Source organism: Podarcis raffonei, chromosome Z (assembly GCF_027172205.1).
Source record: "Podarcis raffonei isolate rPodRaf1 chromosome Z, rPodRaf1.pri, whole genome shotgun sequence".
Classification (NCBI taxonomy): Eukaryota; Metazoa; Chordata; class Lepidosauria; order Squamata; family Lacertidae; genus Podarcis; species Podarcis raffonei.
Window position 1 is genome coordinate 25,498,507 of NC_070621.1, and position 15,594 is coordinate 25,514,100.

The following is a 15,594-nucleotide window of genomic DNA, read 5'->3' on the forward strand; positions in this document are numbered from 1 at the left end:
CCATTGTGGGAACAGGACACTGGATGAGATGGACCACTGGCCTGATCCAGCAGGAACTCTCCTTATCTTCTTAACACTGAGTGTGACTCAACACTAAATGTGACCCAATATTAGCTTCTTAAACACTGACCCATGACATTTTGCTGTATGAAGAAGACCAGATGGCAACCACCACCACTCATTCCATGTTCAGAGGCTGGGAGGTGAATTTTTATTCAGGACGGGCAATGGGATAGTGTGCTTGAGGGTAGCAGGCTCACTTAATGGACACAGAAAAGATTGCATGGTAAGCACACAGTTCTGCACTGTGCACTTCCAGCATCTGCTGCATGATGCAGCCGGCCCACTTTGTCTGCAGGTGCTGTAGCATGTGGCCAGCTGCAAAGAAGAGAAAGGCAGGCACCTGCTACTAAGGCCTGCAGGCCAAATTAGGCCAAGAAAGTCTCCCTGTTTTGTCCAGGTGATGCTCACCTGCCCTACACCAGATATCTTATTTGTCAGGTATGGGCTAGCTTAAGAGGTGGCAGGGCTCAAAGGGGATTTACAGGCATTGTCAAACAACTGATCAGCACAGCACTATGGAAAAACAAGCAGCCTGGTGTTGTTGTGATGTCAGATGATTGGCAGCGGTTGACCCCACCCACCTGTCAGACTTGGCCCACGGGGTGTGGGGGAGATAAGGATCCAGTCCCTCCCCCCACTCCTGCTCTAAATCCAGTGGTATCAAAATATTTCATATTAGATGCTGGTACACAAATATGAGCATGGAGAGTTTGCTTGTGGATGCATGCGCGCGCACACACACACACACACACACACACACACACACACCTTTTCATCCACAATGCATGGTATCTTCTAGACCCTCACAGTGGTGTGACCAGAATGTCCTCTATAGGTTACAGATTGTGGGAACTGAACTTTCCCTTCCTGGATCAACAATGGATTTGGTATTTCAAAAGTAACGCTGCCCTTTTGTTGGAGGCTCTGGCAACGGGCCCAGTTGGAGAACCTGGCAGGTCAGGGGCAAAGGAAGGTTCTGGAAGGTTGTGGGTAGGAACCAGGGAATAATCTAAACCAATCTTCATCAACCTGATACTTCCTACTACAATCCACACTATCCCCCAGCCAACAGAACTATACAGGCTAGGGTGGGTAGGAGATGAAGTCACAGGTGGGAATTCAATGTAGTGCTGTGTTAAAGTCCCTTAGTGGTGCACTGGTTGCCCTAGTGGAATGGCTGATGTGATAGAGATGGTGCAGGAAGCCAGTATGGTTCTCGTGGCTGATTGCACAACATATTCCTGTAGCCCTGATCCCACCTTTTGCACAAGACGCTTCTGCTAGCACAAATGTTGTGCTCGTTTCATATTGTGCAACCATTATTCTTGCCCTTAAGCTATCGCAACAGCCCTAGTGCTGGAGGCCAGAGAATATCGAACCTTTAACGTTCTGGAGGATACCAGTTTGGCAGAGCCTGATCTAGAGAGTAATGTCACCACCAGGGAGGAATCTTGAAGATGAGGGATGGAGCCTGACAAAGACCGGAGCTCATGAGGTTATCAGACCTCAGTGCTAATTTGCTGGCAAAACAGTTTTTATTGGATAGATTAGTAAAATAGTGGGTGATTGACACTTTGGCCCATTTCCCAAATTACAGAGTGTCCTTAAGCAGCAATGCATCTTTCTACAGTCAAGTAAAATAAAAAATATATCTAGATATCTAGGCAGATTTAAAATAAAATAAAAATCTAGAAAGTTGCCACATTGTTTTCCAGAGGGACCCCGATCCCCAATAGAGCAACATCTTAGCATCAGCAGAAAGAGAGTTATCATAAAAAATGCAGCACTTCTTCAGCACAGTCCCCAAGAAACAAAGACAGAAGGCGGCAGCCACTGTTGCTGCCACCAATGGGCAACATTAAGAACATTTACAACACAGAGAGCGGCACTGAACTAGAATGGAGAATGGCTGAGATGGGATGAAATGCACCCAAAGATGGATACAGCATGTCAAATGGGGCACTTCCAAGAGATGATGACTGTCCCTGCCTCTGAAAAGCATAAACATCAACAATTTAAACCTATTGCCCTCTTCCTCCTCCTTTTGTCTTCCTCCCTGGACTGCAAGCAATCTCCCGTCTGTACACACTCCCAGCAACAGCAGGCGTAGCACTGCCCACAGCACTGTTCTTAAAATAAGGAACAAGTGGAAGTAGCTCGCTGCACAGCCACTCTTGCTAACTTCCCAGCAGGTGGGTCACTGTTGCTGTTGCTCACTAGGAGGGAGAGATGGTGGGGAGGTCAGCATTGGCTCCACCAATGTGTTTGCACCATGCTGACTTCTCCACCGCCTCACTCTTCCCTCTCCTGGAAAACAACAGTGACCCACTTGCCAGTAGGCTAGAAAAGCAGCTTCACCCCCCCCCCCCAGCAAGTCACTTCTGGCAACAAGTAAGACTATCCACAGCCTGGGCAATTCCTGTACTTTTAAGAGCAGCTTGATGCACAGGAATCAGGAGGCGAGGCTTCTCAGAGCACAGAGACAAGTATGATTATCCATTGCTAATTTCAGCAGATTGAGCTGCTCTCAGAAATGCAGGGGTGGGGAGGAAAGGCAGTAAAATATCTGGCAACTCTAGAAATAAGGATTCCAAACCAACCTTTTTTTCTTTCTTTCTTTTTGAGAAAAGATAACTAGATCTGCCCAACTCAGGTTGGAGGAAACAGAAAAACTAATTGTTTAAACAAAAGCTAATATGCTGCTTTAACAAATATTCACAGTCAAAGCTAGACTGCAGGGAGTCTAGATGTTCAAGATTCAATCTTCTGCAATTCAGGTCACAGATCACAACAGGCTTGTGGGAAGAGAAAAGAAAGAAATCTTCCCACCAAGCTGTACACTGCTGCAGTTCCTGTTCTCTTAACTACTTATTTTCAGTCACATTTCCCATTCTGCATGGGCGGTAATGTTCAAGAAGGCCGAACCTTACAGTAGACACAACAGTCTTGTGGAATTCTTCATTATTATTAGCCCCTTTACAAAGCCTATTCAATGGGATTGCTAGATATGCAGTCTGGTGGCTTTCAGTTTTCTAGGGGAAATGACAAATTCCATTAACAGCATCATAATGAGAATGGATTTCCCTTAGACTAGAGACAGGGAACCTGCAGTTGAGTTGAGTTGAGTTGAGCTCCCACTCCCATCAAAAGAAGAGAAGAGGAAAAAGAGTTTGGATTTGATATCCCACTTTATCACTACCTGAAGGAGTCTCAAAGCGGCTAACATTCTCCTTTCCCTTCCTCCCTCACAACAAACACTCTATGAGGTGCGTGGGGCTGAGAGACTTAAAAGAAGTGTGACTAGCCCAAGTTCACCCAGCAGCTGCATGTGGAGGAGCAGGGAATTGAACCTGGTTCACCAGATTACGAGTCTACCGCTCTTATCCACTACACCACACTTGCTCTCAGCAGCCTCATGTCCATTGTGATGAACATGACTGCTGGTCATGGATGGTGGGAGTTGTAGTCCGACAACATCTGGAGGCCCACAGATTCCCCATCTTCCTCCTAGATTCAATTACACTAACATTGTATGAGATTCTGTCCTTCAAGGCAGCACCATCATGGATGGAGGTGATGGCCTGCCTTGTTGCTGTCCTGAAATCAAAGGGAATTTCTCCCAAGTTTGTGTGTGTGGTTAGCACTGGGGTGTTATCTTAAACTGGGGACAGCGAGTCCAGTTCCACCAATCTATGGAGCAGCTATGGAATAAGAAGCAGAAAGGTGGCCTTCTGTTTCAGTCCTTCGGAGAGGAGCTGCTCAGCATTATGGAGAAGCGAATGGACACCAGGCAGGAATGGTCCCACTGCCACATACTCACAACAGCAGTGTTACATAAATGTGGTTTATATGCTTCTATTTGTCTGTTTTGCTTTGGGAAGGGAAAACTCACCAACACAAAAGCACCAATATTCATGACACCCTCGCCAGGCTGTCCAGGAATGCAATCGCTATCTGTATTCTGTATTTCGAAGCATAAACTCTCAGAGAGGATGCTGAGACTGACCTGCTTCTTGATTTAGTATTAATTTTTCTTTCTTTCTTTCTTGACCCTCAGGGCCCCTTATATTTATATGGTTCTATGATTCTTTCTTTTTCTTTTGGTTAAATAAAGCAAGCTCCTTCATGATCCTCCTCATCTCATGACAAGCAAACAGACCAGTGGTTTGCAAACAGTTTGGGTCTCTCCCAACAACCAGGGTGAAAGAGGCCACAAATTCAGCCCCCCTTGCCCCACAAAAACAAAAAACAAAAATAAAAAACGGGGAGGGCAGGATGTTTGGGCCTATCACTTCTGCCTGGTTGAGTGCTGGTTGGGCTGTGCCATCGGTGCTCTGGAAACGGCCAAAAGAGCACAGAGGCTTCCAGTCCTGTCCCTCTCAATCAGGCTCCCATTCAGAAATAAATTGGGGAATTGTAGAGTGGGGAAAAGGTACGTGATAGGTTTCTTTTCCAGGGGAAGGGGCAGAAGGCTGCTGCCTCCCTCCCTCCCCCAATGGACTGTGAGAGTGTCGGTTTCTGCCTGCCCATCCTCCGGCAGAAGAGTCTGAGGCTCTACTTAGTATTTGTCCAGTCCTGCCGTAGAGGAATTGGGCACACGCGGCTCAGCGCTCTAGCGACTACTGTTCTTTATGGCCTCCTTGGCTGCGATGATCAAGGGAGTCAGGCTGGAGAGCGGCTTGGCCAGTTTTAAAAACGGGTGCTGAAAGGAAGAAGAAAACTGTTATTTATCTGACAGGCAGACAGACAGATGGCTGACTAGACAAGCAAAATGTTGCACTGCATCCTCTCTCCTAGGAGGAGTGCTCCTGTTCAGGGTTCTAGTCAGCAACTCCCTGAAAGCAGGACATTCTGCTCCTCTGCCATGCTATTTTCTTTTCTTTTCCAACAGTCACCACATTCCATCGTTACTGAGCATGCTCAGTCCCCACTGGGCTGTTTGGAATGGTTGCTGTGGTTGGGGATGGTCCCCTTTGGGTTTTTTCTAAAAGTTTTTCTTTGTTTTTTGTCTGCAAACTTAATTATTTGTTTCTGTTTATGTATTGCTTCCTATGAAATATCTCAAAGCGATTTAGCAGTAAAAAGCATAGGCAATAAAAGCATATATAAAACCATTTCATTATATACACACACACACATATTAAAAAAAAATTAAAACATTATCCACACCCAGCATACTGGCACTTAGTATAAACCAACTTCCTGTGTTCTTGGGTCACAGCATTGGTCCATCAAGCTCAGTATTGTTTATGCTGCCTGGCAGCAGCTCTCCAGGGTTTCAGGCAGGCAGTCTCCACCAGGAGATGTCCGGGATTGAATCAGGGACCTTCTGCATGCAATGCAGATGCTCTAATCATTGAGATACAGCCCTTCCCTTTTGTTTCTGAGTGGGTCAGTTTTGGCTAGAATCCTGATGCCACTGTGTTCGTTTTTCATGTAAGTGATACTTCCTGTTGCGCTTTATCCTGCAACCACTTGTGGACTTCAGTGGTCTGCACTTGTCTGGAAAAATTCCATCCTACCAGGCATCATCTACACATGTGATAACTGGCACTTCAATGCATGTGTGAGTGAGGCACTAGAAATCTAACACCGTAAGCAGAGCTTTCATATAACCCAGTGCATGCAACAGAACCAGCTACCATGTTTAAGATATTGAAGCTAATATACTTCCACATCTGTAATGGAGAGATGACAGTATTTTGCCACTCTGCCCAGCTAATACACCGAGAAGGGCTCTTGTTATCTGGGCAACCCAGGAACTCCATATACACTGTCCAGGCTTGCACCCTGGAGAGGTTACAATCTGGTTTGAATTCACCCCTGGAGGCACACTCCACTGTCTCTCAAGACAGACAGATGCCAACCACAACCACTTCCAAAGCCACTAGATGTTCATGCATGAGTGTAATTTCTGAATAGTGTGAATACACATAACACCCAGATGTTTATGCCCAGATAGCGTGGGTGATTGCCACTGATAAAACTTTATTTTATGCTCTTTCACCCTGTCAAATATAGGGGAGCAACAGGATATGGAGAGCAAGGGGCTCCTGCAAACTAGGATCCAGTAAACGAGTGTAGAATAACCAAACGATATGTGTGAACCAGCACTCAGTGTCATCTAGAACCTAAAACCTTACACTCCCCTCCCCAAGGGCATGGCAACTGCTTAAGAACATAAGAGCTGGATCAGGCCAAAGGCCCATTTAGTTTAACATCCTGCTCTCATGGTGACCAGGCAGATGTCAATGCAAAGCATGAGTGCAGCAGCACTCTCTCCACTTGTGGTTCCCGGCAACTGGTATTCAGACTGAGGCATACTGGCTCTGACAGTGGAGGTAAAACATAGCCATTGTGGTTGGTAGCCATGGATAGCCTGATGTCCCTTGAATTTACTGAATCCTTCTTTAAAGCCATCCAAGTTGGTGACTGTCACACTACATCTTGCGGGAACAAATCCCATAATTTTGGTAGTATCTCCACACTGCTCTCATAATGCATGAAACGTGGGTGTGGCATGTGGGAGGAGCAGAAATCATGCAGGAAGGCCCTGTACCTCCAAGTCAGCACAACACCTTCATAGTGAATACAGAGCTGATGTGGGAACCCACATACAATCCAACTATTTTGACATTTCTGTAGGGGACAGAAAAGAAAACAGAATGTGCCCTTTAATGCTCTCTCCATCCCATAACACATTACCTGCAAGAGCTCTTTCGCAGACCCTCGCCTGTCAACATCCATCTCCAGGCAGCGGTTCAGAAAGTCTCGGAAAACAGCAGAGAGTCTCTCAGGATTCTGGAGTTCTGGAGTCCCATTTGTAGCTATCAAATACAAGGCCTAAAGGGTAAAACGGTAAGTTGCATTGATTTATTTGAGGCTGCTTTTCTTGTTCCTTCCTTTAGGTATTTATTTGAGGATTTTTATCCCATCTTCCAATAAACTTGAAACATTTTTCTTTTGCAAAAAGAAAATGCAATGAATAAAAAGATATGGGCAATAGAAAACTTTCCATTCTTGAATGTGGATCTGAGCGCTACTGCGTAAGCATGATTACACAGTTCTCCAGATTTTGCAATGCAGTCTCAGTACACAAAAAATGCACACGCACACACACACACACACACAAATTAGCATTTTACATAAAACGGACTTAAAATGTGTATTTGTGGACGAATGCATAGGGAAATGTGTATTTTACGTAAAAAGTGCATTGAAATTTTGTAGTTCAAGTGCAGACTTTTTGTGCATTATTTCAACAACAATAAAAAAACCACCATGCAAAATGGAATTGAAGGAACCAAAGAATAACTTTCCAAAACCAGAAATGGAATGGAATTAGGCTGCCAACCTCCCTGAGAACAATCCACAATTGAGGTGATACAACTGAGATAGCTCCCTGTCTTTGTTGCCATCCACCTGGGACCTTGGATACCTCCAGTGTGCAATCATCCTGTGATGCTAATGTGGGTCCCAATGCAGTCTACAATTTAGGATGGTTTTTTAAAAAACAAAAAGCATACTGGACTTTTGATCTTACCCTGAGAGGATTTTCATTGAGATATGGAGGTTCTCCTTCCACCATTTCTATGGCCATGATCCCTAAAGACCAGATGTCCACTTTGGGCCCATATGCCTTTCTTGTCACCACTTCAGGAGCCATCCAGTAGGGGGTTCCCACCATTGTGCTCCGTTTACTCTGCTCGGGAGTGATCTGAGCACAGAAGCCGAAGTCAGCTGCAGCAAAGGAAAAGCAAAGACGATGGCTTACAGAAACAGTATGAAACCAGCAGAAGAAGCAGACGAAAGAGCAAGTGGGGAAGTTGGCATAAAGAGGAAGAGAGGCTGAAGAACACTGACTGACTGGAGAACAGAGAGGAAAACGATATGATAATTGTCAGACAAAGACAACATCCATACTGGAAAAAGAAGGATAAATGAGAAACGCAGCAAAAATTAAGCAAGGATAGCAAGGTGCATTTCAACAAGCGAAACCAGCAGATGAGAATCTCCAGCTCATAAGTCAAATGAGGCTTGGCAGGCTTCCTCCTTGGACAATGTCCCCCTAGATAGCTCAGTTGGTTAGAGCATGGTGTTGACAATGCCAAAGTTGCAGGTTCGATCGCCGTACGAGACAGCTGCATATCGCTGCATTGCAGGGAGTTGGACTCAATGATCCCCAGAGTCCCTCCCAACAATTCTATGATTCTATGATCAGCGGTTGCTGCAAATCCTTCTTCCTTTGCTTACCTTACACCGTTTGAAAGCACTGTGATTGACCACTGGGCAGCCCCAACCACCTTTCAAATTGGCCCGCAGTAGTGGTTGAAGGAGATCTGGAGTTGCTCCAGTCCTTCCTGGAGATGCTGAGGAGTGAACCTGAGACCTTTTGTATGTGCTTTGCCACTGAGCTGTGCCCCCATTTTCACACATGGAACTCAAACTGATATCAATGGAATAAGCATTTCCCCCACTCAAATGGATGGGACCTTAAAAATGCTTAATCTCAGCTTCATCGTGCAGCATGCATCTCCACATAAAACTAGGAAAGTAAATGGGTAAGTAATAGCTGTGTACCACTGCTGATACTACAATCTCGGGTGACTACAGGAGATTGCATTATAACCTGGGTACAAATTAGCAAAGTGTCACCATCACAACATGGGAAATATCACTTTGGAGCCTCTTCTCCAGCATCCTTTTCCCCACAGTCTGATCCATCTTCTTATATTCTTAAGCATATCCAAGACACATAGGGTTTTAGTCCTACTTGAAGTAGATTCATTGAAATGAATGAACCTAACTTAGTCATGCACATTGATTTCAGTGGGTCTACTCTGAATAGGATTCTGCCCTGTTATGTACTGAGATAAGTCTTAAGTGCTTTTCCGCCGCAATCTTAAAACGTTTAGGCCTGCAGCCATTTTTGGGGAGCCAAAAACAAAAAAGAAAAACCAAAATCCAAATTCATAAGGATTCAGAGAGCAGCAGCATAGAATACAGATTATTTGAAAATTATGAAAAGGAAGAAAAAAACTGAGAAGCAGAAAGTGTTACTGGGAGCACCATACACATACACACACACGTACACAAATTTCTCAACATAAGTGGGGTAGGAAGAACTCCCTGACTCTTAGAATGTTTTAGAGAAGTTTCCCTAACACAATGAGAGAAGCACCAGTCAAATATCTGTGCTGACAGTTAGGGATGGAGGAGAAAACCATCAGACCTGCATTTAAAGCAAAGCAACCTAATTTGCCAGTTCCCAGCCTTGTGTATCAAAAATGTAGCTATCAATGGGTTCACATGCTCTCCAAATTTTTGTGATGTGGTGTACTTTATTGGGAACTGTATGCGAAAGTGCACATTTTAAGAGAAGATGCAACATTAAGCATTCTAAACTGCATATCCTAGGTGCTTAAAACGTACATGCAATTCTAGCTGCTTTTTTAATTTTTGAAAAATACATAGGATGGAATGTGCATGTCACTGAGTACATGATCACCTACCTAAGTGGCTACACATGGATAATTATGTAGAGATGGGGAGTTAAGCATAACTGAAACTCCCTTTGATACCAAAACTGGCACCATTTCTCACCTGTTTTTGCACTATTTTTTTATTGGAGGGGAGAGATATATACCACCACTTTACCCTGATAACACACCACAATACCACACCACAATAACTACAGTGGCAAAAGCCTTACAGAGAATACCTACTGAGTTTGACAGATCCATCCATCCCAAGAAGAATGTTGTCACTCTTGATGTCTCTATGGATCACTTGGTTTGAATGCAAGAAATCCAGAGCTTGCAGGCACTGATATTTAGAAAATAATAATTAAGATACTTTTAAAAGAGCATGGTGCAAGTCAAGGATTATGGTCTGACTTATTAGGAAATGGAGGAGGTGAAGTATATTGCCGAATCATTTTTTGTTTTCATTTCTATAGGAATGGTAAGATGACAGAGTTTACGCTACGAAAAGAGCAACTTGCTACCATTATCTAGCAGATATACTCATGGCAAAAGGTGGCAACAGCCTGGTTTGTATGTAAATATCTCAGCTTAAAAGGTTGGGAAATGCATGGGATTAGTGCATTCACACTCCACTGCCCCTCTCCTCTTGGTATGCTGCAGTAAGAAGGCTTCAGTTAAGCTATAGTCAAACCTGGAAACAATGGGTTGTTGGTCCAACATTTGCTCAGCTCAAGAGTAGGACCATGAACATGAATAACATATAGCCACTCGTTTTAGTAGGCTTACTCTGAGAAGAGCTAAGGTTGCACACAACAGTAGGCTTAAGAAGGTTCAGAGCAAGTCAAGGACCTTAAACCGTGGTTTGAAGGAAATGTAAAGTTCTCACTTGTTCCAAACCTTGTAACCATGGTTTCCTGGCTCAGATGTAATGGAAAGATATGGCTAAAGATTTCTGGAATTAACCACAGTGCCTTGGGAATGGAAGAGGGGAGGGACAATGCACATAGGCATAAGGATAGCCCCAGTGCTTTTTGTTTTGGTAACAAACAAATAAATGAAGTGTCGGTACTCAAATCTTGATAAAAGTGCCATAGGTCCAAGCACAAAATGGTTGTGATGGGCAGCAAAAAAACCAGAGGCAATGGCATTCCATACTGGTGACACGTTGTCACACACAAAAAGCACTGGATAGTATATATTTCAGCTTCATGAGCCAAGATATGTGCATCCAAAGCAGGCCAATGTATAAACATAACTGTTGGTTGAAGACCACCATGCTGTCACAGAATGAAATTACTTACCTCTCTACAGACAGCAGCTATCTGCCCTTCATCCATGCAGGTTTCTGTAACAACGTCAGTCAAAGAGCCACCAGCCAAGTACTCCATTACCACCCAAAGTTCATCACCAACAAGGTAACTGAGACATCAAATTCAAGAAGTCATTAGTAGATGAATATGGAAAAAAATATCAGTTCAATGTGGTCTGAATGCTGTGGTCCACAAACAACATTACACCAATAAACCAAAGAAACAGAAGGTATTGATGGGTACCAGACAGGAGGGAATGCTTCACCCTCCCCACGCTATTAACTTATTTTTCTTATGGTCCCCACCTCTCCCCTGGGGTTCTGGATGCATACTGGCCAAACTGCAGCAGAATAGCACCTGGAAATCTGCCTTCCCTCTCCACTTTGCAGCTGTTCAGCAGAGGCTCAGGCTGGCACCTGCTTCTAATGAGGCACTTGTGGCCTAACAGCTCCCACAAATGAACAGTTACACCCAAGAAGCTAGCAAGTATCCTTTGGTCACCAGTGATTGATTTACTCATTTGCTGTCTTTCCACAAGGAACTGTGCCCAAGGTGGCTTACAGCAAACCTTCAAAACCAGTGGGGGCTGGTGCTCATTGGAACCGATAGGGAAGAGGACAGGGAGCACAAACAGTAGGCAGACCAAGAGCCAATGATAGGCAGAGCCAATGTGACCTCCTAGACTGGTTGTAAGCAAAGCAATAGGGTGGGGCTGGCTGAGGACAGACCAAGCTTGATGGGTCAATGGCCCACTTGCCCTAGTGGTGCAGCCTCCACCACTGATCACATTTTTATCCAAAGCTTCCTAGCAACCATTATCAGATGGTCACTTGAAGGTACTTACCTATCTAAGTAGTTAACTATGTTGGAATTCTTATTTTCCCTCATGACCAGGATCTCATTGATTATTAATTCCTTTTTGGGTTGCTGCTGGAGATTCATTTGCTTTATAGCCACCTGAAATGACATTTTCATGAAACTTAATTTCTGTTTTTAAGTGAACCCTCCCCTTCAGAAAACAAACAATTTTTTTAAAAAAACCATGCACAAAATAAGTGCAATAGACTGCAGGCAACTAGATAGGTAACCGCTGAGAACAGCACCAAGTTAATTAAGAGGGCAAATTAGGTAATAACTATAATACTTAGCATTTGCATAGCACTTCCTGGTCTCCAAAGTGCTTGACATGCATAACTTAGTTGCAATTCTTGCAGCAACCCTGTAAGGTTAGCTGGCCTTGCTGCAAATGGTGGGGGGATCTAAAGTTACTTAGGAAGCTCATGGTAAAGGTGAGAATCAAATCAGGGATTTCATGGGTCACTATTACCATCTCTCAGACTTATTGGTTTAAAGAAGTTGTGGGGAACCTGTGGCCCTCCAGATGTTGCCAAAATGCAGCTCCCATCCTCCCCGGCCATTGGCTAAGCTTGCTGGAGCTGACAGGAGTTGTAGTTCAGCAACATCTGGATGGGCAAAGCTTTCCCAAACCTAGTTTAATTCTAGGCCTTCCTCAAGTCACATACAACCCAGAGGACGGGGGTGCTCTATATTTAGGTTATGTGAGTGAGGGGAGCCAAGCGCACTCTGCGCCCGCCACTTACCTCCCTGTACATTCTGTGCCAAGTTTTTTTTCTCTTAGCCAAGCTGGTATTAAAGCTCAGCTGAGGAGAAAAGTATGGGGACAGTTTGCATGGAGATAATCTGTGAGTACGAGGAGGGATTCACACACTCCTCAGCTGTGAACTTATCTGGATCTAAAACTTAAGCTTCCCACTACCAAGAATTCATTATAAATAGTGCACAGTAAATGTTGTTGAATATATCTAAGTTCCATCAGTTCTATGATGACAACAAGCAGATTCACATTCTTAGGAAACAGCTATGTTAAGTGCTAACACACTTTGCTTCAGAAACCAGTATGCACAGTAAATGGGTTGCTCTGACGGAAGGAGACCTGACCTGGGAGGAAGACTCTTTCCACAGGAGGGAAGAAGCCCTTGGATACTACCCAATGGATAAAATGTACAGGAGGTGGAGAAGAATTTTCTGCTGTATGGTGTGAATATTCGATTGTGGTCACAATCAATAGGGTCAAAAATGGAATTTTAAAAAAGCAAACACACCTAATGCTATCCATGAAATGCTGGGTAAAACAGTGTCTCAGCTGCACTCCTGGGGGTTCCATCTCTTTTTTAAATCACTGGCAATTGAGAGTCCACTATATATCTGGAGGTATCCTGCTCAACTTTATCTAGTGTTCCAGCACTGATAATTGTCAATGCAATGTATATCTTGCTGATATCAACAGCCAAACTTGCATGAGTGTTAATGAATCTTGATTGCCCCTTAACCTCTCTTTCTTTCCAAGCTTGAAAACCCCGATCTTTCTACTGGGCTTCACCATAATTGTGAAAAAAAGGTGCAAACATTAAGCTGACAACTCAACATTAGTCAAACTCAAAGAAGTTCAGAGGCCTCCCCATTCAGTGCTTTGTATGGGTCACACTTCGGTCGACATGCAGAATGGTACCGAGTGTGACACAAGCGACTCATAATTGCATAGCTTAAGGTTAGGCCTTTGACCTTCAGTTTGATTCCCCCTCCCTTAGCTTTAACTCTTGAGGTCAACTAACCTCCGTGTTACCTAAATACAAATCCCAGATATTTAACCGCGATCCTTCTTTAATTAATATTTATAGCAAACTTTGGAAATCAAAGAGTCTGTCCAAGTGTTAAGAATAATTAGCATCACTGGAACTAATATGTATAGAATCTCCATTATGAGACCACCCAGCACCTAAAAAGATAGGAGGGTATTGTATTAACTATGACAGGCTTAGCAGCTGGATTTTAGCACCTGCTTCTACAGCAAATGAGCACTGAGGGCAAGTCACATCGACTGCTGCAAATACATATAGTCACAACCAACAGACTGTGTGCCATCACAGAGGTTGCCAGATCCATTATGTCTTCTGCCACAGCCACCATAATCAGTACTAAGACCCATCAAGCTTAAGAACAGGTGATAAGTCCCAGCTGGATCAGGGTAAAGGCCCAACTCATCCAGCATCGTGTTTTCACAGTTGCTAACCAGGTGCCAACCAGGTGCCTATGGGATGCCTGCAGGTAGGACCCAAGAACAGCTGTGGTCTCCATACTCATGATCCCAAAAAGTGGTATTCAGAGCCATACCACCTCCGCTGCATTTCCCTCCATACACAGGTTTTGGGAAGCAGTTTTTCCTAACACAACACATTTATGTACGTTATTTTCCACTAATATATGCATTTTTGTACACATTGCTTGCCTGTAGTTCACATTGCTCAGCATTGCAAAATTCAGACTGTGAATATTTCAAAGGGTGCCTACACTTCAGTTCATATACTGTTTCAGAAAGTGTGAATTAGGTAAGTTTGCCTTTAAATGTGATCTGAACCCAATTTCTCCCCCATTCTTACTTACAAGTGATGCAGTTCTGCATCAGAGGCAGGCAATAACCCAAAAGTGTGTACAAGTGTATTACAAGCGGTATGAGAAAACTGGGCAGAATTTTAAAAGCAGAGAAGAAACAGACACCAACATTGCACATACCTCCTGCCCTGTGGCAACGTCTATCGCTGTATAAACTGTACCTGAAGCTCTACAAGAAAATAGAATGTGTCGTCAAGATATGTGGAGGTGCCAAACAGGAAGAACATGAATAAAAATGAGCACATACTTATGCCTGCTGGTCACTGCTACAAAGTGTGTTGCCCAGTTTTAGAAAAGATTCTGTCAATTAAGTAGCTGGTGAGTTATTAGATGTTTAACACTGACATGCACTGAACAGTCTTTCTACAATGCCAGAATGTTGTTTGGAACTGTGGATATTAATTAGCAAGCAAAATTATTTTAAGAGCATTTCACTTTTTTCTCCCACAGCCTGGATCCCTCGGTTTAATGCAATGTTTCCATTGGATATGCCATTCATCATTTCAATGTTAATGCTAATGTGTTTTCTGTGACTAATAGGGAAGTTTAATCCAATTTGTTTACATTTTTTAAAAAACCTGTTTACTCATGGTTGTCAGTGCAGAACCAAAGCTCAAGTGCAGAGGATTTTGATTTGAGCATTTTATTTAGATAACCTTCTACCTGTTTATATCCAGATGTCATTCTTCAGGCTACAGAAATAGGTCTGGCAGGTGTCAGAAGTATTTTGAGACTGAATATGAAACTACAGTTTGGTTCTCACACAATGCTAAATGCTGATTTATTAAACTATGGTTTGTCAAACCATGAGTTAGCATTACATGTGAACCCTGCCCAGAGGCCCAATATGGGTTGTTTACTGTCAACAAACCACAATCTGAAACTATGGTTTGATGTTGACTTATGAACCTTGATTTCTTTCAACTATAGCATGTAATTACATTAAAAAACAGCACCCTTCCTTAACCATGGTTTGCTTGTACCCCATCACAAATGCTCAAACTATAAATGCTCACCAAACTTAATGAACGGCTGGGGGCAGGGGACCTAATTTTGAAGAAAGAAGCCACTCCTTCTTTGATTGTCTGGGGGCTAACTTGTATTAACTTGTGGTTTGTTGAACAAGCCTTGGCTTAAACAAACCTTGGGTTAGTGTTATTTGCAAACAAGTCCAGTTTCTGTGTGATAAAATGACACATATCAATAAAATTTTATTCTGCAATAAAATATATTTGTCATGATGCACACAACAGCAATATTTTATC

At 43.5% G+C, this 15,594-nt stretch overlaps 1 protein-coding gene across 7 annotated transcripts in view; it reads right to left on the reverse strand.

The window, feature by feature from the left end:
• Positions 1 to 1,579: 1,579 nt before the first annotated feature.
• The window catches only part of PAK3 (p21 (RAC1) activated kinase 3), an 83,125-nt gene continuing 69,110 nt past the window's right edge, over positions 1,580 to 15,594 (reverse strand). For all 7 annotated transcript variants that reach the window (XM_053373834.1, XM_053373835.1, XM_053373833.1 and 4 more), the window contains 7 exons: positions 14,450 to 14,498; positions 11,703 to 11,815; positions 10,850 to 10,967; positions 9,789 to 9,888; positions 7,607 to 7,803; positions 6,769 to 6,906; positions 1,580 to 4,765 (listed from right to left, as the gene is read on the reverse strand). In XM_053373834.1, coding sequence (XP_053229809.1) covers positions 4,676 to 4,765; positions 6,769 to 6,906; positions 7,607 to 7,803; positions 9,789 to 9,888; positions 10,850 to 10,967; positions 11,703 to 11,815; positions 14,450 to 14,498 — 805 coding nt within the window. In that variant the 3' untranslated portion in view covers positions 1,580 to 4,675. The remainder of the gene's footprint in view (positions 4,766 to 6,768; positions 6,907 to 7,606; positions 7,804 to 9,788; positions 9,889 to 10,849; positions 10,968 to 11,702; positions 11,816 to 14,449; positions 14,499 to 15,594) is intronic.